The sequence below is a fragment of the Scleropages formosus genome, chromosome 2 (assembly GCF_900964775.1).
Source record: "Scleropages formosus chromosome 2, fSclFor1.1, whole genome shotgun sequence".
Classification (NCBI taxonomy): domain Eukaryota; kingdom Metazoa; phylum Chordata; class Actinopteri; order Osteoglossiformes; family Osteoglossidae; genus Scleropages; species Scleropages formosus.
In genome coordinates, this window is record NC_041807.1 from 32,903,715 (window position 1) to 32,925,800 (window position 22,086).

At 44.8% G+C, this 22,086-nt stretch overlaps 2 protein-coding genes across 3 annotated transcripts in view; both read left to right on the plus strand.

The window, feature by feature from the left end:
* On the plus strand, nt 1-2,019 carry rps21 (ribosomal protein S21). Its single transcript, XM_018737659.1, has 5 exons — nt 1-38; nt 504-566; nt 1,039-1,102; nt 1,373-1,444; nt 1,960-2,019. Exons 2-5 carry the CDS (start codon nt 517-519, stop codon nt 2,017-2,019), a joined length of 246 nt encoding a protein of 81 aa, XP_018593175.1. The 5' UTR covers nt 1-38; nt 504-516.
* An 11,852-nt stretch (nt 2,020-13,871) lies between these two features.
* The window catches only part of lama5 (laminin, alpha 5), a 76,626-nt gene continuing 68,411 nt past the window's right edge, over nt 13,872-22,086 (plus strand). For both annotated transcript variants that reach the window (XM_018737711.2, XM_018737712.2), the window contains exons 1-2: nt 13,872-14,515; nt 18,440-18,592. In XM_018737711.2, coding sequence (XP_018593227.2) covers nt 14,180-14,515; nt 18,440-18,592 — 489 coding nt within the window. In that variant the 5' untranslated portion in view covers nt 13,872-14,179. The remainder of the gene's footprint in view (nt 14,516-18,439; nt 18,593-22,086) is intronic.

Genomic DNA, 22,086 nt, shown 5'->3' on the forward strand with positions numbered 1-22,086 from the left:
TTACACTTCCTTTTCCGGTCAGCCATTACTGAACTAAGGTAGGTGGCGAATTAGCTTGTGAATGTAGTTTGAAATAAGTTGGATTTGTGCTGTGTTACGGGTCTCGAACGCTGCGCTGCGGTTTGTTACAGTGTTACTGATGCCCCCTGTGCTGCGAAATGGCAAACATAAAGCTAAACGTTGTTTCGGGAAGCGAAACTCGGTTCTTCTTGGCACTTTTACCGACTCTGTGACCGCGTGCCGCCGCTGCTGCTGCTGCCTCTCAGCCTCGTAGGAAGAAGCGCGTGAACCGACGATCCGCCTTACGCTTTTAACTTTTCTTTTGATGTACAACCTGTTGCTTCCGCTTTGTGATCTGAGATGAATTATAATATTGTTTTTTGTTTTGTGTTGTTCGGGTCAGACTGAGTCTCATCATTGATTGAGAATTAAGCTATTCCTATTTTTGGCTTCGTATTGTCCTAATAAGGATAATTAAATTAAGCCAATTTCTCCTACTGCAGTGAACAGGTCAAGATGCAGAACGATGCGGGTGAATTCGTGGACTTGTACGTCCCTCGCAAGTGGTGAGTAAACTCGGTGAATCAGTCATTCAATCAATGTTTGATTCACTATTTGCCGAAGTGTCAGCATACACACAGTACATTTACATGTATGCATATTTTCTGACTGTTAGCAACTTGTCCCATTTTTTTTTTTTTTTTTTAAATCTTGGGTACATTTTTTTTTTTAATATTTCATATTACGTATCCTGAATCCAAATTGTACTTTCGTACTGGCTGAGATGTATCATGTTGCTTTGGACAAAAGAAAAGCGTTTTGCTAAATGAATAAATTTAAATGTACATATCAATATGTGCAATATTACCGGAATGCGAGTGTATGTACTATTTGGAAAATAAAGTAATGCAAATGTGTATAAAGTAAGATGTATTCTTTTGCTCTAACTTATTACCCGGTTCTCCACGTAGATTTCTTTTTATATATGATTGTTGAAAACAAAACATTATGTAAACATAATGTAATCTTTTCTACAAGCTCTGCAAGCAATAGGATAATCGGTGCTAAGGACCATGCCTCTATTCAGATCAACATTGCTGAGGTAGGTGAATGTTGACTTTTCCTTTTTTGTACAGTTTGAGGGCTCTATCATTTTTCTCTCTGTTGTCTTTAATACACTCTGGAGAGAAGTGTTAGCTAAGTTTAATGTAAAATATTTTAATGTTAAATTCCTACTGATGTAAAATATTTCTCATTTGAGATGTGAAAATAACTTTACGGTGTGTCCGGTAACTGTTTTGAAAGCGACCATCTGCAAGTGTAAAATTATGAAAGGTCTTGTGTATTGATTTCAAACTATTTGCTTCATCAGGTCGACAAGACAACAGGCAGGTTTAGCGGGCAGTACAAGACTTATGCAATTTGCGGAGCCATTCGTAGAATGGTATGTACTTTATTGTCTCTGCATAGACATAGGTTTCAATTATTACTACTTCATAGGTACTATACAATATAATGGCTCAAAGTTTTTAAAAAAAAAAAAAAAATGTTTATATGTGAACAGACTGTTAGTTTACAGTGTTGGTTTTGTTTTGAAGTTTCTCCAGTTTGGTTGTACAAGGTGTACTAATCAAAATTTAAATGAACTTCCGGAAAGGTTTCTTCTACAGGTCAAACATCTGCTAGTACACACAGTTGACCAGTTTGCACAGATTGAGTCACTGAAGACTTCTGTAGTTCTTTATCCTTTGTGTACTAGCAGTTGTTTAGCCATTTGATTGTGAAGTTATGCAGTTGGCCAAATATGAATTAGAAACATTGTTTTAAGGCACTTACGAAGGACATTTTCTTTAAGTTTTTATTTTTTCTTTGTTCTCTAAGCAGATTTAAATGTGTTATTTGGCCATGGGAAAACGACAGTACTGAGGCTGGTAATGATTGTTATAACAATCTCTACAGGGTGAAGCAGATGATTCTCTTCTAAGGCTGGCCAAGCATGACAACATAGTGGCAAAGTAAGCACTTTAAAAAATATTGGGGGTGGAGTAGCTCACTTAGTTTTGATCTAACTTGATGTTCACTTGACCTTTTTTCTTTTTTTTCAGGAATGTTTAAACCCAGCTGATAAATTCATAAAATAAAATTTCAAAACCACAAACTTTCTTGTTACTGGTCTTGTTTGCCTTTTGAGCATCATTGTTACTGTATTCCCACAGTAGTTAACTGCATTTTTGTTGTCTCATAATTGGCCTTTGTGTAACATTTTAGCCCAAAGTTACTTTCTTTTCTAAAGCTTTCCTTTGCTCTTCATATGGCTGTTTGGACATTAGAACTGGGTTTGTTTCAGTTAACTCTTGATTTTGCAAGCTTGTTTCTGATTTCAGAGGTTTGAAATGCGACCATTTGTGTTTAGTCGTTTAAAACGTTTAGCAAAGTGCATGATATTGTCACACATTGCTTTGAAAATGAACACCAGAGGCAAAGTTTTGACAGAATCCTGTCTGCTTTAAATTGCCTTCAAAACTGAAGTTACTTTTGACTGGTATCTTGCCAACTTTTTTCAAATCTAATTTTCTCACGGCAGACTTGCTGTAGGCAGGATCTGAAAAAGTAGAGTCTAGCTGAAGTGTTTTCTGTTTGCCTGAATTGGAATGCTGTCCATACTTGGGCAGATTATGCAGAGATGGAAAATTCTTGTGCAATAGTGTCAGTCTCTCACATCTTCAGCATTTTTTTATTTTTTAAATAAATCCCTCTGCCAGTCTGTGGAATGGGACCCTTGTGTGTACGTTTTAGGTTATTGCTCACCCACGCTCACATTTGGGCACAAAAGGACATTGCAGTGGAGTAACCTGTGCTGTGACTGATCTTAATTTTTCGTAATAACGACAACCTGTGTGTCTTCAGAAAGTCAGAGCACTGTTTCAGTATTTGCAAAATTTGGATCAGTGCTGGAAATAATAAACCTTTTTATGTTTTATGCTATTAATTTGTTCACTTGAAAACTGGTTACATAGGATTTGTATGTCATGGAAACTGATCTTTTTTTAAAAAAAAAAAAAATTTTTTTTTTTTGGTAGCTATAGCCATATTCCATTTTTGGATGGTATGTTTTAAAGTTTAATGACCATTGACTTCTCACGTAATTTTAATTAATACTCTAGCTGCTACATGTAGGATAACATACTGTTGAATATTCATGCCTTGCATAACATCCTGTATACGTTCTGAGAAATGGGACATACGAAATACGATTTGGACATTCAAACCCCACTTTTTGTATGGGAAAACTCAGGTCAGTCAATGCTTGTACAACTTTATATTGCTGTACTGTACAGTACTTGTGCTGCCGGGTTGGGCTCCGGTTCCCCGTGTCCCGTATGGGGCGAGTGGTTCAAACGGACTTGTGTTGCTGTCACCAGGGCTGGTTGAGCTGTGTTTTGGACCCGTTATGACCTTCAGGGTGGATGATTTATAAAAACTTGAATACGGAGACAAGATAATTAGAACAAGATGCATGGGGTAAACTTGAATGAATGAGATGCTGGTCTGCTGCGGTGATGTGATCACACACAGTAAACTTATTTTGTTAGGGTAATTAAAAGTACAATAAGCTTAAAATGCAAACCAGTAACATAAGTGTTTATTATGACTTAAAACATTGTATACTGTATTATAGGTAACTTAACATCACAGTACAGTCACCTCTCTGGGCAATCACATTTTTGTATGGCTGCTTGTGTCTGCTGCATCCTGCTGTCTGAAATTTTAATTTTCTTATGGGACCACAGACGTAATTCGATAGGACGTTATGTGGGGTATGACCGTATAAGAATAAATTTTACATGTTACTTGCATGACATGTTCATCTTTGATTAATTACAACTAAGTTGTGGTTTAGTTTCCCAAAACCTAGACTCTTATATACATTCATTTAGTTAAATCTCAGTAGTTCAAGAAGCACATTCTGTATGTCCTGACACCAGAGTCATAAATAAAATGAAACATGAGTTGCTCTGCTGTAACCTGTAGGATGAATGTGAGCCAATTTCTGAAAGCGCCAATACCCCTGTGATGTGTTTATAGAAAGTTAGTAATTCTAAGTTTACTTTTATTCATTTACCTGATGTTTTTCTCCAAAGCAACTGACAATGCTAATTTACCTACAGTTACGTACCCATTTGTACAGCTGATATTTTCTTTCCCCACTGGAGCAGTTTAAGGTAGGTACCATGTTCAAGAGTATTACAGCCAGAGGTGAGATTCAAAAGTGCAACCACTATGCTATCAGCTGTCCCTGATAAATCTCAAGGGCTACTGTTGGGGGGGTAAATATATGACCTGATGTGAATGCATCCTGTGATCCATCAAGTTGTGGACAGTAGTTTTGAATTGGAAAGCTCTGGGGCTGGAGTCTCAGCTTGCATTGACAGCTCTTCAAGTCAGCTCTACTCCTAAATTAATTCAAAACAGACTGAAGGAGTAAGATGTGAATGATGGGATAAATCTCAAACACTGGCTGATTAAGAGCAGTAGCTGGAGCACTGACAGCTCCACATTGAGATCAGAGGACAAAGGCGGGAGAGATTCTCACTCCGTTAAGGGAGTCATTGTGGTGCCAATAGGTGGCAGTAAAGAGCCACATCACATTCTTATCACGATATGTCGTGTGAGTCTCTGCAAGCATTCCTCTAGGTCTCTTCCAATTCCTTAACTTAAAACTGGTTATTGTATCTCATGTTCTGTTTGAGAAGATAATATAAATGTCTGTGGCAGCCAGTGTATACAGATGTAGTTGAAGAATTTTCTTTATTTGGTGATGTTTACCAGATGTTGTGAAGTGTTCAAGAAAAATGTCCAAAACAACTGTGCAGAGCCTCTGGCCCAGGTGGGAAGGGAGGCCAGGAGGAGCGCGTCAGTGACGCGGTGTGACATTTGCTGAGCAGCATGTGAGCCTGAGTGCTGACATTAACATTTATTCATTTAGCAGATGCTTTTCTCCAAATTGACGTACATCTCGTGGAAAATACGATGTGTGCTTGGTGGGGTCGCGTGTGTTTGCTGCGAAGCCGCAATGCGTACGTGTGTTATGGAAAACTGCGGTCTCCAGATAGGCTCCTTTCTGTTTATTGCGTGCAGAGAAAACGAGAACCTTGTGGAGTGTTTGGCTGTACTTTTGCACAGCTTTCTGTCTGAACAGCTTTGCTGAAGCTGCTTGTGTGGCTCTTGAAAATGGCACACAAAGTAGATCTTTTTTTACTTGTGGTGTTTCCCAAACAGTTCTAAACATCCACACAGGTCTTCTGTCACCATGATAGAATGTGAGGAGGGGTGGGTGGCCAGTCACTGGCACTTGGAGCTCCTCTTCTGTGCAGTGGGTGTTTTGCTTTCCTCACCTCCCCTGCCAGCCTCCTCATCCTAATTATTAACTATTATATAGCTGACTACACACACACACTGAAACTGCTTGTGCCGAGTCGGGTCACGGTGAGCCGGTTCCTAAACTGGCAACACGAGGTGTAAGGCTGGAGGGGGAGGGGACACACCCTGGACAGGATGCCAGTCCGTCACAAGGCACCCCAAGTGGGACTTGAACCCCAGACCCACCAGAGAACAGGCACAGGCCAAACCCGCTCCGGCACTGCACCCCCTTAGTTGACTATAATGGTTTTATACCTTTGTGTGCCTATATACTGTTTACACCTATATAACCATTGCCTTTACCTTCTGAGGAGGATTAGGTCCTTTGGAGTATACAGGACTCTTGGAGATGCTCTACCGGTTAGTTGTTGCTAGTGTAATGCTTTTTGCTGTGGAATGCTGGATGGTAGTGTTACCACACAGGATGCCCAAGAGGATCAACAAGTTAATCAGGAAGGCTGGTTCCATCATGGGAGTGAGGCTGGACTTTCTAGTGGAAGTCTCATAAGAAATGAACACAATTCCCATATCCCCCATGCTAACTTGGTCAAAAAACAGGAGCAACAGGCTGCTCCAGCTGTGAAATTCCAAAGAGCTGCTGGAAGTTGTTTGTACCAGCAACCATCAGGCTCTACAATGAGTTCTCGCCCTTCCGGGGGGGGGGGGGGGGTGAATGACCTCTTAATGCCCAAGGGGCACCAAGCTGATCTGTGCCATCTGAGTACACCTTGCACCACCTTACTTTGCTCTCTCCTCTCTTGTGTAAATACGCTGTTCTTTCTCTACCCAAGTTATTTACATACCATCCTTATTTATCCCTGTGTCTTCAACACCTATCTTTGTGTATGTTCTATCTGTAATGTATACTGCTGCAATCAAACAATTTCCCTCTGTGATTAATAAACGTTCATTCATTCATAACCAGTTATTCTATACTGTGTTTTTCCCTGGAACTTTGTTCAGTGCTCTGTGTCAACTCGGTGAGAAGCACACTCAATAAATGTAAATTAAATTGAATGGGATTAAGTTATGGTACTAACAGTGACTAGCTTTGAAGGCTGTCCTTGGCTCCGGGTGATCACTCTGTGGATCTTCAGAGTGCTGGAAGGTGGTTGAGCCAGCGGAGTAAAGTTGCAGACAGGGGAAATGCACCTGTTGTTCATGACAGCTCTAGGAAATGATCTCACCTGACCCAGACTCTCACCTCCGCCTGGACCTCTCTGACCTCATTGTGACCCCCGTCGCACCCTCCATCATTCCACCATGACCTTGGCTGTCAAATCGCTAATCTCCTGCGAATGCGAAGAATGACGATGGGGTCATCTGAGCTCCGCTTTCCTGTGTCTTTTGTCAGCAAAAGATGACTGTTGTCCTCATGCTCAAAAGAAGGTAAAAACGGAGAAGTCACTCTGCAGACTGGATAAAAGAGGTTAATTTATTTCTCTGCGTAGGGTAAATAGATCAATGTTGCTTTTAGAACATACCTTTCTGCTGAACAAATGCAAATTGGTCATTCCGAAGTATTGCTGACCACTTCTATAGAAACGATGGACTCGCTGTCATAATGGTGACATGCAGCTTGTTCCGTGGTTCATTGCGTCCAGCTGCAGAGCAGAGCGAGACCTCACCGCGACCCCACACACCTTCATCTCCTTACCCTGAAGCACCTGCAGAGCTGTGGAGTGCATGGCTTGCATCAAGGAGTGGGGGGGGGAAAAAGCAGTCCTGCTGACACACACCAAAAGAGCCCCCATGACCCCGAAAGTGGGCGAAGGAGTGAAAGAAAGCAAATGCTGCTCTGCGTTTTCTTGTGTTCAGGCAGCGATCAGCCATTCGCTACAAACTCGCACCGCAAATCAGGGCCACGTGGCCAGCTGGTCCGCGGCGTCCCCTTTTGTTTCGTTTGTTAGGGCACGGAGAATTACATTACATGGCTTGCGCTTGTTTCCAGGCCTGCTGGCGCTGCAGCGCAGGCCACGGTGGGTGGAGGAGGCGGCGGCACGGGGGGTGGTCATGTCTCCAGTTTTCTTCCTTGGCACCGGTGTGCAGTCATGAGCAGGAAGAAAGGTCTCGAGTCTGAGTGAGAGGTCACCTGGGCTCCTTTGTGCAGCACTGACTACTTCTCCCGCTGGACAAAAGGCCCCTTTCAGGCCAGCAGGAACTAAAAGTGCTCGAACCAAGGGCCACTCTCCTAAAGCACTTCTTATGTTTTCAATGCACGGTTAACGCACCGCATCTGAAGTTGCGTTCTAATCTCCTTCCATCCTGTAATTTGCAGAATCGTTGCTTACGCCGTGTTTATGGCTAGGAGGCTTTGGAGACGGGCGGTACAGAGCACTCTTGTCCTAGGCGAGGTCCCTAAATGGCGCACGTGAAATAATCAACGGGCGATTGTTGTTTCGCAGCCGTTCGGTTTGTTGTAGGTGGAGGATTTGGTTTTTCAGCCTCGTAGCCGCACAGCGCTACAACATGCATTCTTTCTTTCTCGGCGCTCCTGGGCTTCGCCCACCATTGCGCCGTCCGCCCCTTCTCTTGGATGAGTGTTTGTGTCTTTCCCTTTGTCTTGTCTTCATGGCTGAGCTTCAAAGCAACCCAAGTCGACAAATGAAAAGGAGCGGCAGGGGGGTCTGGAAAGGGGGCCCGATTGGTGAAAGCGTCACACAGAGACTAAACACAACATGTAGGTACCTGTCAGCCCAGACAGACATCAGAGCATCTCTATGCAGATTACCCAGACTTCAAATGAAGTGTCCCAGAATGCACTGTGTGCCACATGCTTGGTCTGATATGTGGAAAAAGCAGGCGCTTTGGAAGTGCCACGCAGAGCGCCGATTAATATTTCAGTGTAAAAGGACAGATTTGTGGTAATGATGTGTGATAAATTATTTCCTTTCATTGTAATAGGAGTTTAGGAGGTGTCGGGGGGGGTTCCATGACAACAGAGCGCATGCGGGGTGGAAACTGCCGTTCCTATCATTCAGGTAAACCCGACATGCAGGTGGGATTTCGAGATAAGCTTCTTGATCCGAGTGTGTCATACTTAAACTTGTTTATGTTTCCCGAGGACGACTTGCGCGCCAGCTTTCCGCAGACAGTGGCTACCGTGTCAAGTTTAAAGAAAAAATACAGCGTTATGTAATTGTGGCCTAAAGAGAGAGACACCGTGTGGAAGCTCCTTTAGACGCGGGCGCCCTGCGCACACACAATACACGTCAGAGAGAAACCTCCCACCGAGATCAGGAATCGTATTGCTTCCAGCTAGAGATTTCCCGTCGGAAAGTCCGCCGCCGAGCAGCCTGTCATTAAGGTAAAGCTGGTAAATGAGAGGTGCTGAAGTGCAGGTCGAGGTGACATCACTGCCTCTTTATTTATGGGTGAAGAAAGGCTGACAGATCCGGCGGGAGTTGACAGCATGCTCACCGTGCCCCCCTCCTCTCTTTATGATAATTACACTTGTGCTATTCCGGTGCGTTCCTTCGTGTGGGGACTGTGCCTCTGGTCTCTTGTCCTTTCATGTTTCCTCACTAGAGATAGTATTTCGAGTGCGAAGCCATGACCAGCTGAGCTTCGTTGCAGACAAAACAGGAGACAGTTTTGACCTTCCTACCTTATCGGGCCATCTCTCCAACTGGATGTGGGCCCATCTGCCTGTCTAAGTCGCCACGTGACCGTGGAGTATATTTACATGTATACCGTGCCTCTCGCCTGCTTAACTGGAAACACAGTAATACATGTTTTTTAGTTATTTGTTTGTTTAGCCAAGTCTTCTCTCCAAATCAGCTTACAGCATTAACCTGCTAACAGTGATTTACCCATTCTTGCATCTGGGCAGTTCACGGTAAGTTCCTTGCTCAGGGGTATTGCAGCAGGAGCAGGGGATGCAAACACAGGCCTTTAAAGGGCAAGGGGGCACCTCCAGCACTAGAGCACCTTTTCACCAAATATGTAATTAATAATACTTTAAATTTAAGACCCTGGTTATAGCCTACAAATGCATCGATGGAACTGCTCCCAGCTATTTACTTGATGAACCGCTGCACCCCAACCAGACCGCTTCGCTCTTCTACATCTGCCTGCTTGGTGGTCCCACACGTGGAGGTTCTCGGTTCTGGCTTCGTTGTGGTGGAACGACCTCCCCCCTCACTCAGAACTACTGAATCTCTGTCCACATTTAAAAAGAAAAACTTGCCTCTTCCAGACTCACTTCACCCATGATCATGCTCGGATAAACCTTTATGCAGCTACTCCTATATTGTACGTAAATGTTTGTGTATCTCACAGAAAAAAAATTAGTAAGAAGGTGATCAAGAATCATTGATATTCTGAGTTTTATGCAGCTACTCTTACGATGAACATCGGTGCATAAAGCGGAAACAAACTGTACTTAATCACACGTCTGCAACTATGTCTCTTTCTCCTGATGTAATGAACACATTGTATTCTCTGAGATGTGCATCGCTTTGGAGAAAAGCATCTGCGAAATGAATAAATGTAAATACATTAGAAATATTGCACACTTACATGCAGCAGATGGGTGAGTGGTTAGCGCTTCCACCTGCTGTAAGTATCCTTGGTCAAAGCAGTAACAGCTGGTAGCGTAGCAGTTAGAGCTGCTCCCTTTGAATCCAAAGGTTACAGGGTCAGTCTGCACCTTTGGCTATAGTACCCTTGAGCAAGGTCCTTACCCTGAATTGCTCCAGTGAAATTACCCAGCTGTATAAATGGTAAATAATTGTAACCTTAACATTGTAAGTTGCTTTGGAGGATGAATTTAAGGTCCCCTAAGTTGCTCATAAAAGTGGGTAAATGGTTAAGTAAGACATTATAAGTACTTTATGTTAAAACATTTGGGTGGAAGAAATTGGCTAAGTAAAGAAATAGTAATAAGATGCAGCAATGTATGTCTGTGTATATAAATGTGTATGCATACATGATATATGTTTTGTGCTGCATGGTTTGTGCAATTGCATTGTACACTTACTTCACAGTGCTTAAGTGTCCATACACTTGTACAGTACTTCAACTTGTGTGGGAGTGTGTCTGTGACACTCATCTTGAGAGCAGGGACAAAGAGGCCTTGGTCACACCGTGCGTGGACAGAATGAGTGGGACGCATTCAGTTGGGCTGTTACCATGGTACCACCGTGTTTGTTCTTCACCTCCAAAAGAATTTGGCAACCAGGAAGTCATTTTGGCCGGAAACCCGAGAAAGTAAATTAATTAAGTGATTGGGTCGCTCTTAAAAAGCCCTTTTTCTTTTTTCTTCCGCAGTCAGTTTGCTCTGTGGAACTGTAGGTAAATTGTGACAAGCCAGCAGCATTCTTGCAGCCCGCGTGTGGTAAATGAGGTCTTCTGACCAAGGTGTGCCCAGACCTCCTGCCTCCTCGGTGAGCTTGCTGAATTTTTCTTGTTGATCAGTTAGTTATAGCTGTGCAGAATTAGCAGACTGATTCCAGACTTCTGAAATGAAACAACAGACTGACCTTTAGCAGTTTGCTGCGAAAGAGCTGGGGGGGCAAAGGTCAACACGTGTAGGATAAGCCTGGCTTTCCACGGCGGGGCGAGACCCGTATCTGGTGGCTGCCGCTTGGGGCCGAGGGTGACTGTGACGAAGGACTTTCCCCACAGCTGAGTCCTTCTGCTCTGGTTTATCTCTTTTTTGCTCCTGGAAGCCACCACTGCTGCACTTGTGGACGCCCACCTTGACGCTCAGCAGGTCTTACACAGCGTATGGGAAACAAGACAACACTTTGTACAATCAAACCTCTTTCTTCTAAACAAAACTAGAAGTCACTCTGCACCTGTGTCTCTCAATGTGTAATTTACACGCGAGAAGTGCCTTTGCTAAGACCTGAAATGAGACCAGACTATGCTGGTTGGTTTAAGTCTCCTATCCTGTTTTATATTTACTTCTTTAGCTGGAGATTATCTCCAAAATGACTTGTGGCGATTTAACCATTTACACAGCTGGGTCATTTCTTTACTGTATCAATTCAGGGTAAGTACCTTGAGGTACTACAGCAGGAGGTAGGATTCAAACCTCTCTTCAAGGTAGCAGCTCTAACCGCTATGCCACCTGCTGCCCCATGTTTTATGTTCTGCCTAGTATCTGAATATTAAATTATGCCGTTTTGTATTGCACCCTCTCACCTAATCTCTTTTTCTCCCCATTTTGTAGCCCACCAGGGTGTTTGCTGCGAATGCGAGGCGCGTGGAGAGCAGCGTTGCACTCGACGGAAGGTGTCCATGTGGGGAGGAACGCCGTGAAAAACACCTGTCCCCGGCCTTTGTGCTTTAGAAGGCTGCCACTTCATTAAAGCACAGGTGGTCATTGGCTTTCGTTTAGCGGCAGCTCTTCTTAAGCAGCTTGCGTTGCCTTCAGCTGGAAGGACCGTAATGATGGGCTGGTTCAAGAATGCTGTGAACGCGGTGAAGGAAAAGAGCAGAAATATGTTGTGATGTGCAGGGTAAATGAAAAGAAAGAAAAACATGGGGCTGATGCTATAATGGACCTTTTTTGGGAGGCTAAAGGGAACATTTCAGTGTGCTGTGATGCCCATCCCCCCCCCCCAAGGAGCTGTTTGTGGGGGAGGGGCAGGTACTTGCAAAGATAAATGTTTGCATGTCTAGATGAATAAAGCAAGTAGTTCCTCAGGTACTGTGTTTTTACTGTGTTTATGGCTTCCAGAGGAACACTATTCACTGTGTCCTTTGTTAAACATTTTTGCCCTTGTTACACTGACTCCTGATATCAAGAGGGACGTGCAGGAAAAGCTATAATAACCTAAGTGATAATGTTCAAATATTTGCATAAAGATTGTCTTGCTCAACTCTAAGAAAGTGGTGGTCTGCTGCCGCTGTAAGGTGTGTCACAAGAACTCTTCCCTAAATGTAAATGTATTTTGAAAAATAAATCAGAAAATCACATACCCACATCATGTGAAACCACTTGTCCCATGCGGGGTTTGCAGGGAGCTGGAGCCTAACCCAGCAGCAGGGGGTGTAAGGCTGGAGGGGGAGGGGACACACCCAGGACGGGGCAGCAGTCTGTCGCAAGGCACCCCAAGCGGGACTCGAACCCCAGACCTACTAGAGATCAGGACCCAGTCAAACCCACTGTGCCACCGTACCACCCCCAGAAAATTGGAACAGTACATATATTTTTTCTTCACTGAAATTCAAACAGCATTAAGTTTATTGTGTTGTGGAATACTAATGTGACACAGGGGTGTAAACAAACTAAAGTCAAGTATTTTGGCCTCTCTCCCTAAGGCATGTTATGTAACATTTTGAAGTTGTCTAATAATAATTTTGAGGATGTACCCCAAGCATCTGTATTCGGTTGTCTCTCCTGTGAAAAATAATTGTGTAAAGTAGGGGTAAAATGGGATTTAGGAGGTAAAAACCCCTATTATTCTCTAAACAACATCAACATATTTATATTTTCATGATCTTCTTCAGTAACAATGATTTTGGCAGAAGATTATGTTTTAGTGTGATCTGTCAGTTTTATATTTTTACTCAGTGAGACAGTGAATAGATCTTGGCCACTGCGCGATTGTCTAGAAGAGCACGACTATGTAGATTCTGGGCACATCTGACACAAAAGGGTTAGACGGGAATTAATTTAACGTAATTTAATTTCCAGTTAATATTTCATTTTACGCAAAGTACAGCGATTCATGCTTTAACCGTGCTTATACTTTTCTTCCAGCTTTCCTACAAAGCTCTTAATAAACATGTTTATTTACATGTTTGGTTATGAGCAGCCATTAAACATGTTATGAACAAACAAACACAAGAGAGTGTGCTGTAGAAACTTCTGGAAATGGCTCAGTAGCCCTGACTCTCAGCTCAACGGAGGACTCTGGGCCCAAGGACTGAAAAGAGGCTGAACTACTTTTCATCCCCTGTAAAGAACGAATTACTTCACTATGTTTGTCCTTTGGTGGCCTGTACCGTATCAGGGTTTTATTTCCGGACAGAGACGGCTGTGGTCCTGGGGTGGGAGGGAAGATGGAGAGTGCGCGCGCCCGTGCACGCACACGCGCGCACACACACACACACACACACACACAACCTGGGTGTGTGTGTTTCCGTGTGTGATAACTAGTAGTAGGGGAAAACGAGGTGATGAAGGGCAGAAAGACCAGCCTGTGTCCCAATGAGCCCTCATTACTCAAATCACCTCGCAGTAAAGAGAGTAAAAACGCATCCATCCTTGTCTCCTCAGCTCAGTCTCAGCTGCCTGTAGGAAACGTCGCGGTCGAAAGCAGTAAAGTTTTATAAAAAGCTGGTATGGAAATTGCACAAAAGCGTAACTGGAGGGGAGGGGGGTGATAATGACGTGTTTCGAAAATGAAGTACTGACAGTATATTGAAATTATGTTGTATCACTTATTTTGACAATAGAGTCTAGGAGAAGGAATGAGAACTCTGTTCGCGGCTCCGCAGGAGTAGCTACTGACTGTTTTTCTGTCAGACACACACAGACACACAGACAGACAGAGCCCAGTCACGCTCCTCCGATCGGCCCCCCGTTACCGCGGTGGGCGGAGGAAGGACGATGGACTCTCCGCTCCGCAGCGCCTGACGAGACTCCAGAAGTGCTGCACGCGGCGCGCTCGGACTCCTGCTGCACCTGCGCGCGCCCTTTTTTCTCCCCGTTTCCCGCCTCGTTCCACACTTGCTCGAATTGCCGCTTTCTTCATTACCTCTTATTACCGCTTTCCATTTACCGCGCGGCGCGCAGGTGGGGATGTCGCGGGGACGCGGCGCCGAGGACTCTTGCTCCGCTCGGGGACGCGCGGTTCCGCGCTGTTCTGCTGCGTGGACGTGGATGTGGAGCTCCTGTGTGTGGAGCTCCTGCGCGTGGCTGTGGACGTGGAGCGCGTGTGCGGTGCGCGCTCAGGAGCTGCCCACGAACGGCGTGAACGGCTTCAGCCTGCACCCGCCCTACTTCAACCTGGCCGAGGGCACCAAGATCACGGCCACGGCGACGTGCGGGGAGGACAGCGGGGGACGCCCAGTGCGGGACCTCTACTGCAAACTGGTGGGGGGGCCCGTGTCCGGAGACCCCGGGCAGACGATCCAGGTAGGGTCCTCAGTGCCACCTCCGCTCATCTCATGGCATTCTTATTCTAACTCATCTAAGCTCATCCATTCTCACCTCAGCTCATTCCAGTGTCACTTCATCACATATTACCTCATTTCATCCCAACTCATTTCAAGTCATTCCAACACATTTAAAGTCATCCATCCCATCCAGTTTCACCTCTTCCTGTTTTGCCTCATTTTACTCCATCTCATCATCTAAACTCATTCACTCACCTCATACCATCTTACCTCATCTCATCTCATCCCATTCAAGCATATCTCAAGTCATCTCAACTCATCCCAACTTGTTTCAACTCATCCCAACTCATTTCAAGTCATCCCAACACATTTGAAGTCATCCATCCCATCCAATTTCACCTCTTCCCATTTTACCTCATCTTACCCCATCTCATCTCAACTCATACCATCTTACCTCATCTCATCCTATTCAACATATCTCAGCTCAACTCATCCCAACTCATTTCAAGTCATCTCATCTCACTTTCCCCCATCTAGTTTCAGCTCTTCCTATTTTACCTCATTTCATCCACCTCATTCATCCACCTCATACCATCTTACCTCATCACATCCCAACTCATTTAAAGTAATGCCATCTCACCCACCACCCATTCAAACTTGTCTCAGCACATTTCAGCACTCCTCGGATCATCCCGTTTTACCTCATTTGATCTCGTTTTACCTTACTCCATCTTTCCCCATCTCATCTGATGTAAACTCATTTGAACTTGTCCCATGTTAGCACATCAACTCAACTCAGATCAGCATCTCAGACTTCAACTTATCCCTCAGCTAATCTCTTCTGATCATATCTTTGCCCTTCTCACCTTGTCTCGCCGCTGCAGGATTCAGTGCAGAAGCCCACTTGAACACCTAAAATAATGTTTAACTTTTTTTGCATTGTCATAATCACTCACCTGTGATCCACGAACTCATGTTCTCACCTAAAGTGCCGCCAACTGTATTGCATGTTAATGGAAATAAAGGTCAGTTACAGTAAATGGCATGTTTTTCATAGACAGGTGTTTTACTGCAGCTTTTGGAGGTTACAGCTGTTCCCTTTCCAGCTGAACATCAAGGCTTTCTATCACATTCCAACCGTAGTACCTTTGATTAAGGTATTTACCCTTTATCGATACAGTAAGGGTACCCTGCCATGTAACCATGCTAAATTAAATTATAGTACCTTGGAAAAAGGTACAGGTAATAAAAGTTAATAAAAGTTTGTACAAGTTAAGATCACTACTACTGCTACTACTACTACTAATAATAATAATAATAAAAGACACAATAATGCATAATATTCATAGTAGTAATCATAACAGCATGCAGAGAGTGGTGGTAACCTGTCTTCAGGGCAACTACCTGGTGCAGAAAGTTTGTTTTTGCAGTCTGGATTATTATCGCTTTTGCTCTTATCACTATACATAAAAATGCATTTTTGAATTTTTTTCCTCTTCGTGAAGGTTTTGCTTAGTCCCTACAGTGTTAGGATCGGCTCTGGCTGCCCCTTAAATGAAGGTTAAGACGGGGTTAAAGAAAACGTTGCCATGGGCCACCAGGAACAAGTGTATTGAAAATAAACCTTTTAAACTGTAAATGCAAGCCACCAACGCGGCTCCTGAGGAATTTCAGGAATTTTCTGAGAAGGCCAGGAGGCAGGGAGGCAGAGAGCGCCTTGAGGAGGGCTTCGCTCTCGGAGCCTCTTCGAGATCCACGGTCCGCATGCCCATCAGATCGCATCCGGGAATCCTGGCACACGGCACTGGAGTCCCTGAAGTTGTGCTTTCCAGTCACAGTAAAACACACTTAAAACAGCATCTCTCCTTGTCAGTCAATATGATTTTTATTCTGATTAATACAAATTACACTTTTATCCTTACTACATGAACATTAAATTAACTGGTCACCATACACTTCTTCAAATATGGTAATTTTTTCACAGTTAAAAAGTTTATTTCAAATGCTTCATTTATATGTCTTTAGATCGCTATTAATAATCTATAATAATGCATAGGCCACAGATCTGGAGACCAGTACTATTTTATTACTGGAATTCATGGCTTGGCAGTACAGTATTGCAGTCGAACATGTTATTTAATGTAATCACGCAGGAATTTAGTTGTCGCGGTACATCGTGTGTTTTCGCTCTTCGAAAAAGATGCAGCGACTAATTGGAAATATGCTTGAACCGCATATTTGGTTGTCTGTGTTGTTTTTCTCACTTTAGGCCATTTGATGGATTATTTAATTATCTCTCAGTCTCCACCCCATGCTCTTCCAATAACCAGTGCAACTAATCCCATTTTCTGGCTCGGGCATGTGTTTGTATTAATTAAAAACAGTAGGGGAGGTAGGACCAAAGGGGCGGGAGTGTTCAATCAGCTCTTTTTCCACTTTATAGCGCAACGTCTTGTTTTCTAATTATAATCCACTGTAGGCTCCGTAGGCCTCTAGGGAAACTTGTCCAGCCTTGAGTTTAAAAAATAATACAAGCAAACTGCTGGACTTCTGCCATTCGGAGATATGTACAATACAATGTTTTTTCAGCAGGTGCCTTTCATTACAGTGATGTTTGCTTATACCAAAACTGCAACTCCTTTAATGAGCGGATATTTTTAGTCTGGCTCAAGAGAACTGAAGTGCCTGGCCTAGTGTAAAAGTACGGTATGAGCATTCCCCTTGGGATCCACATGGTTCGCCCCGAAGGCGCTAAACCCCAAGCCCCACTGTTAGTCCAAAGTGCCAGTTTTAAACACTGCCTCTCTTCTTTTTCCCAACTCTCTCAAGTTGGCAGTTAATAAACCACCAGAGTTCAGTTCTCAGTTCACTGGCTAAACTGGCTGGAGAGGAATTTAAAGCAAAGGTTATATGCCCCCCCCTCCGCCCAACGTTCTGCTCAAGAGCCATGAATGGGAAGTTTTCAATCTGTCTCAAGTCTCCTGTGACAGAGCCGGAGTATGTAGGAAGAGCATATCGGCAAACCCTGTGAACCCTGCGCCTTGAAAAGGGGATTAGGTTTCCCTTTCAACCTTTTCAGTTTGTTTGAGCTGAGCTTTGATTACAACAATAGTGAGGGAGAAACGTCCCGAGACAGCAGGGAAACAACGTCATTGTGCAGAATAAATTGTCCTTCCTGCTCATTTACTTTAGCCGGTGTCTTGAGTTTAGTGCACCGTAGTGAGGGTAAAGGAGGGGTATTAGTATTACCTTACTGAAATCGCTGGTGTGAAGTGTATGGTCATGTCAGTGCAATATGTTCAGTCTTGGGGTAAAATGTACAGTAATTACCGCTTACTGACACTGTGTGGTTTCGCGCGTTCTCTCCATCTCCTTGAAGCTTTTCTCTGGATGCTCAGATTTCCTCCCACAACCCACAGATGTGTTTCAGGTGAATTGTAACGACTTCTGCTTCAAATCTTGCTCCTGCCACTGCTGTTTTTCCTTTAAGCAATGCATTTAGCATGAATTACCATGGTATGATTGCCCTTTTCCATTTTTATCGACTTCCTATGTAGCGCTCATTCCTAGCAGTACCTGAGCTGTGTGTTTGGAGATCAGCTCAAATATGGCTGTTTTTATGTGAACTTTGTATGTTCTCACCATGTTCGCATGGGTTTCCTTTAGGTGCTCTGGTTTCCTCCTACTGTCCAAGGATACAGTATGTGTTTGAGGTGAATGGTGACTAAATTGCCTACGGTTGGTGTGTGTATGTTTGTGTCTGTGTGTGAGCGAATGTGTTTGATTGCTCAGTGATGGCCTGCAGTCCCATCCATTGTGTACCCTGTCTCACACCCTATACTTCCAAGATAGGGTCTGGACCACCACGATCCTGCATTGGACAAGGGTTTATTGGTAATTCGTTGACTTTCTGACATTGGATTGCTCCTTGTTGTTTCTGCAGGGTCAGTACTGCGACATCTGCACCATGAGCGACAGCAACAGGGCGCACCCCATCACGAACGCCATTGACGGGACAGAGCGATGGTGGCAGAGCCCACCTCTGTCTCGCAGCGCAGAGTTCAACGAGGTCAACGTCACTCTGGACCTTGGGCAGGTCAGCTGTTTCTCACGTGGTCATGGTTTTGACACAAGCGCTGCAGTTCGAAGCCATGGCTCATGTTCACGCTGCTTATTTCCCAGTCAATGAAAGCACTTAGACTTTGTTCCTTAGGGTTAGGGTCAGGGTTAAGTTAACCCTGAGCCGAAAAACAAAGCGCCGCTCAGCAGTGCTCCTGTAAGTCAGTACCAATGAACGGTGCTCTTGTCATCTCCAGTTCTTCACATCTCTTTTACCTATTAACTGTGGCCCTTTGATGACCCAGCCCGGCCGTTGCTTTGGCGACCTGTTTAAACAGTGGAAACAGTGACACTGAATGTAGACATAGGTTCTCACTGGGCATAAAGGAAAAGTAAACGCAGCCTTTGTCAAGGTGGAACCATGAGAGAAAGACGGAGGGAAGAAAATGGGACAAGGGTTCAAATAGAGGGGAATGAGATTTCTGCAACATTTTGTGTCCAGCAGAGAAAAAACCCTTTACCTTTTCTCTTACCTGTTTACCTTTTCCCTGTACTCTATATATTTTTTGCATTATTCATAGGTAGCAAAGCAGTAGAAGTGCCAAATGTTTGGAACCCCCATAGATGACTGAACTGGACATTATGGGAGATGTGCTCTATGTGGACACTGTGTACATTCAGGTACCACACAAAGAACGTGGAGCGATTAACCGTGAAGTATGAATTCCGGCCAATTCCGGGTTTTTCTGGTCTCTCTCCACTTTTTTCCTCTCCCTGTAAGGATTTGAAACAGCCCCTTTCATTCTCTCGAGCGCGGCTGCTGAGCTGTGACTCTCTCCGTGCTGCTTTCGTAGGGTTCCCGAGACGGGGCTGCTGAGAGCTGGCACTGGAGGGCTCATCGGGGGGGGAACCGTGGCTCCAGTCAGCCGTGAGCAGGTCGCCGTGACGCCATCGTTCTCCTTTTATAACCCAGGAGGCTAATTCTGAATATCCCGAGTTCCCCTGTGAGTCGCTGTCACAGTGGGAAGTGTTTCTCGTCACTGTATCAGGAATGTAGGTGGGCTGGGAAGGGGTGGGGGGACAGGGGAGCCGGGAGGGAGAGTGGCATCCGAGTGAGAGAAAGAGATCGGAATGTTAGTTAACCCGATCGGTGTCTCGGCTTGCTGGGAGCGGCCCACCGCAGTCGTCCCCTTTCCATCGGACGTGCTCCTTTTTCCGTCCTTCGGGGTGGGTGGCTCAAGGCACCGCTCTGAGATGGTCACCACCAGAGGTCAGGTGAAAGGACCAGCCGCTTGCATTCCTCACACCGGCCTTCAGCTGTAGCACCGCAACTCCTGAACGGCTTTTTCCTTTTTTCGGAATGCAAACCTGTTGCCTCGGAATCCAGATTCTCCATCGGTATTGTTTAGTCGATGCTTTCCTCCAAAGCAGCTTAGACTGTCGGGTTTGTACAGTAAGCTGCTTACGATAACTTACCCATTTATACGGCGGGGTAATTTTCACTGAATTAATTCAGGGTAAGTGCCTTGCTCAAGAGTGCTGGAGTGGGAGCCAGGGATTTGAACCCAGATCCTTTGACTGTAAGGCAACCGCTCCCTCTGCCGCGCTGCTGGCTGCCGCTATGTTGCATATTTCCAAGCAAACGTTATAAAGCCGTTACATGTTTATGACGCTATCTGCAGGGCTTATCTGGAGTTCATCAGTCAAGTGATGACTTTACTGTAAGTATACTTGCACCTGTAAAGGAATGTACCTTTATTTCATCGCTCCAGCACCCACCCCTCCAGCGCTCTTGTTTCACTTGTGCACAACGCAGGAGGAACGGCAGTTCTGTCCTTTTTTTTTCAATTTTTTTTTTCATTTTCCCCAATCTGACATTTCCCTCCAGCTGGAGAAGGAGGATGACAAAGAGATAATAAAATCCTTTCTCCTTGGAGGTCTTCAAAAGTCCCTTCACAGCGCAGTAGGAGTTGCAGCAAAGATGAGCGGTGACTGCGTGTAACACTAACACACCACTGAATATGAATTAAATACTGCAGTGTGGGAGTTGGGCTCAATGACTTTTAAACTATTTTGGTTCATGTTTTTTGAAGTTCTTCATTTCCATCAATATTACATTATATCATTTAGCAGACACTTCTCTCCAAAGCAACTTCCACTGAACTCTGTGTGTTATGAGCCCACACACCTTATTCACTAAGGTGACTTACACTGCTTAGATACACTACTTACACTGGGTCACTCATCCATAGATCAGTGGAACATGCTCTCTCTGTCACACACACGCTATGGGAGAACCTGAACAGCTTGTCTTTGGACTGTGGGAGGAAACCAGAGCAACCGGAGAACATGCAAACTCCACACAGACTGAGCAGGGATCAAACCCACATCCTTTCGCACCACCCAGGTGCTATGACACAGCAGTGCTACTCAGGGCACCACCGTCAGTATGTTTTGGTTGCTGGACTGTGGGACCTGAAGGAGTCTGTTTGGACCTGTTCCCACATTTACTGAACAGTGTGACCCGTGTGTGTGTTTTTTTTTTTTTTTGTCCACTGCTTGTTGATGACGACTCTGCGGAAATAGGTGTGTTTGTGCACTCGAGGAGCTGCGCTTGTCTTGGTTGTACAGATCATATTGTATGTGCAAAAGTCTCTACGAGTCTCTATTAGCAGGGCGCCGTCTGAGCGTGGGGTCTCCCAGCCCCGTGGGGGGGCTTCTTCTGGCCACTGTGAGCGTACGCTATTGTTCACCATGACGATGAGCAGGCGTGATGCCAGGAACATTGCCAATGGCAAGAAGTGCTCCTTCGTTTCGGAGGCGTGTTTATTTGTTTCATTGTTTTTTGCTGAATGTGACTGCTTGGGGAACAGTTTCCTCTTTCTTGGTTTTTTAAATTCAGTATACAGTAACAGGTCAAAAGTTTGAGTACACTTACTGGGAACGACTCCATTTCCTATGAGGTTTCTAGCACTCAAAAGAGGGCGCGGTGGTGCGGTGGGTTGGACCGGGTCCTGCTCTCCAGTGGGTCTGGGGTTCAAGTCCTGCTTGGGGTGCCTTGTGACGGACTAGCGTCCCGTCCTGGGTGTGTCCCCTCCCCCTCCGGCCTTATGTCCTGAGTTGCCGGGTAGGCTCTGGTTCCCCGTGACCCCGTATGGGACAAGCGGCTCAGAAAGTGTGTGTGTGTGTGTGTGTGTGTGTGTGTTTTTAGCATTCATATACCAATATTACATTTATTCATTTAGTTGATGCTTTTCACCAAACTGACTTGCACTTATTTGCCCATTCATACAGCTGTGTAATTTTTTGTTGGAACAATTGAGGGTGTATACTTTACTCAAGGTTATTACAGCAGGAGGTAAGACTCAAACCTGCAACCTTTGAATCCAAAAGGAACAGCTCTAACCACTAGGCTACCAGCTGTCCCCGCTTTGGTAGGTAAGTCTAATGCAGGACACACACGCAGAAGCCGAAACCGAGCGGGGTTACGGCAAACTGGAGCCTAACCCGGCAACACAGGGCACAGGGCTG

Coding starts and splice junctions, on each gene's coding strand:
- rps21 (XM_018737659.1), top strand. CDS start 517: ATGCAGAACGATGCGGGTGAATTCGTGGACTTGTACGTCCCTCGCAAG. Junction 1,103..1,372: donor TTCAGATCAACATTGCTGAG/GTAGGTGAATGT, acceptor TTGCTTCATCAG/GTCGACAAGACAACAGGCAG. Junction 1,445..1,959: donor GCGGAGCCATTCGTAGAATG/GTATGTACTTTA, acceptor CAATCTCTACAG/GGTGAAGCAGATGATTCTCT.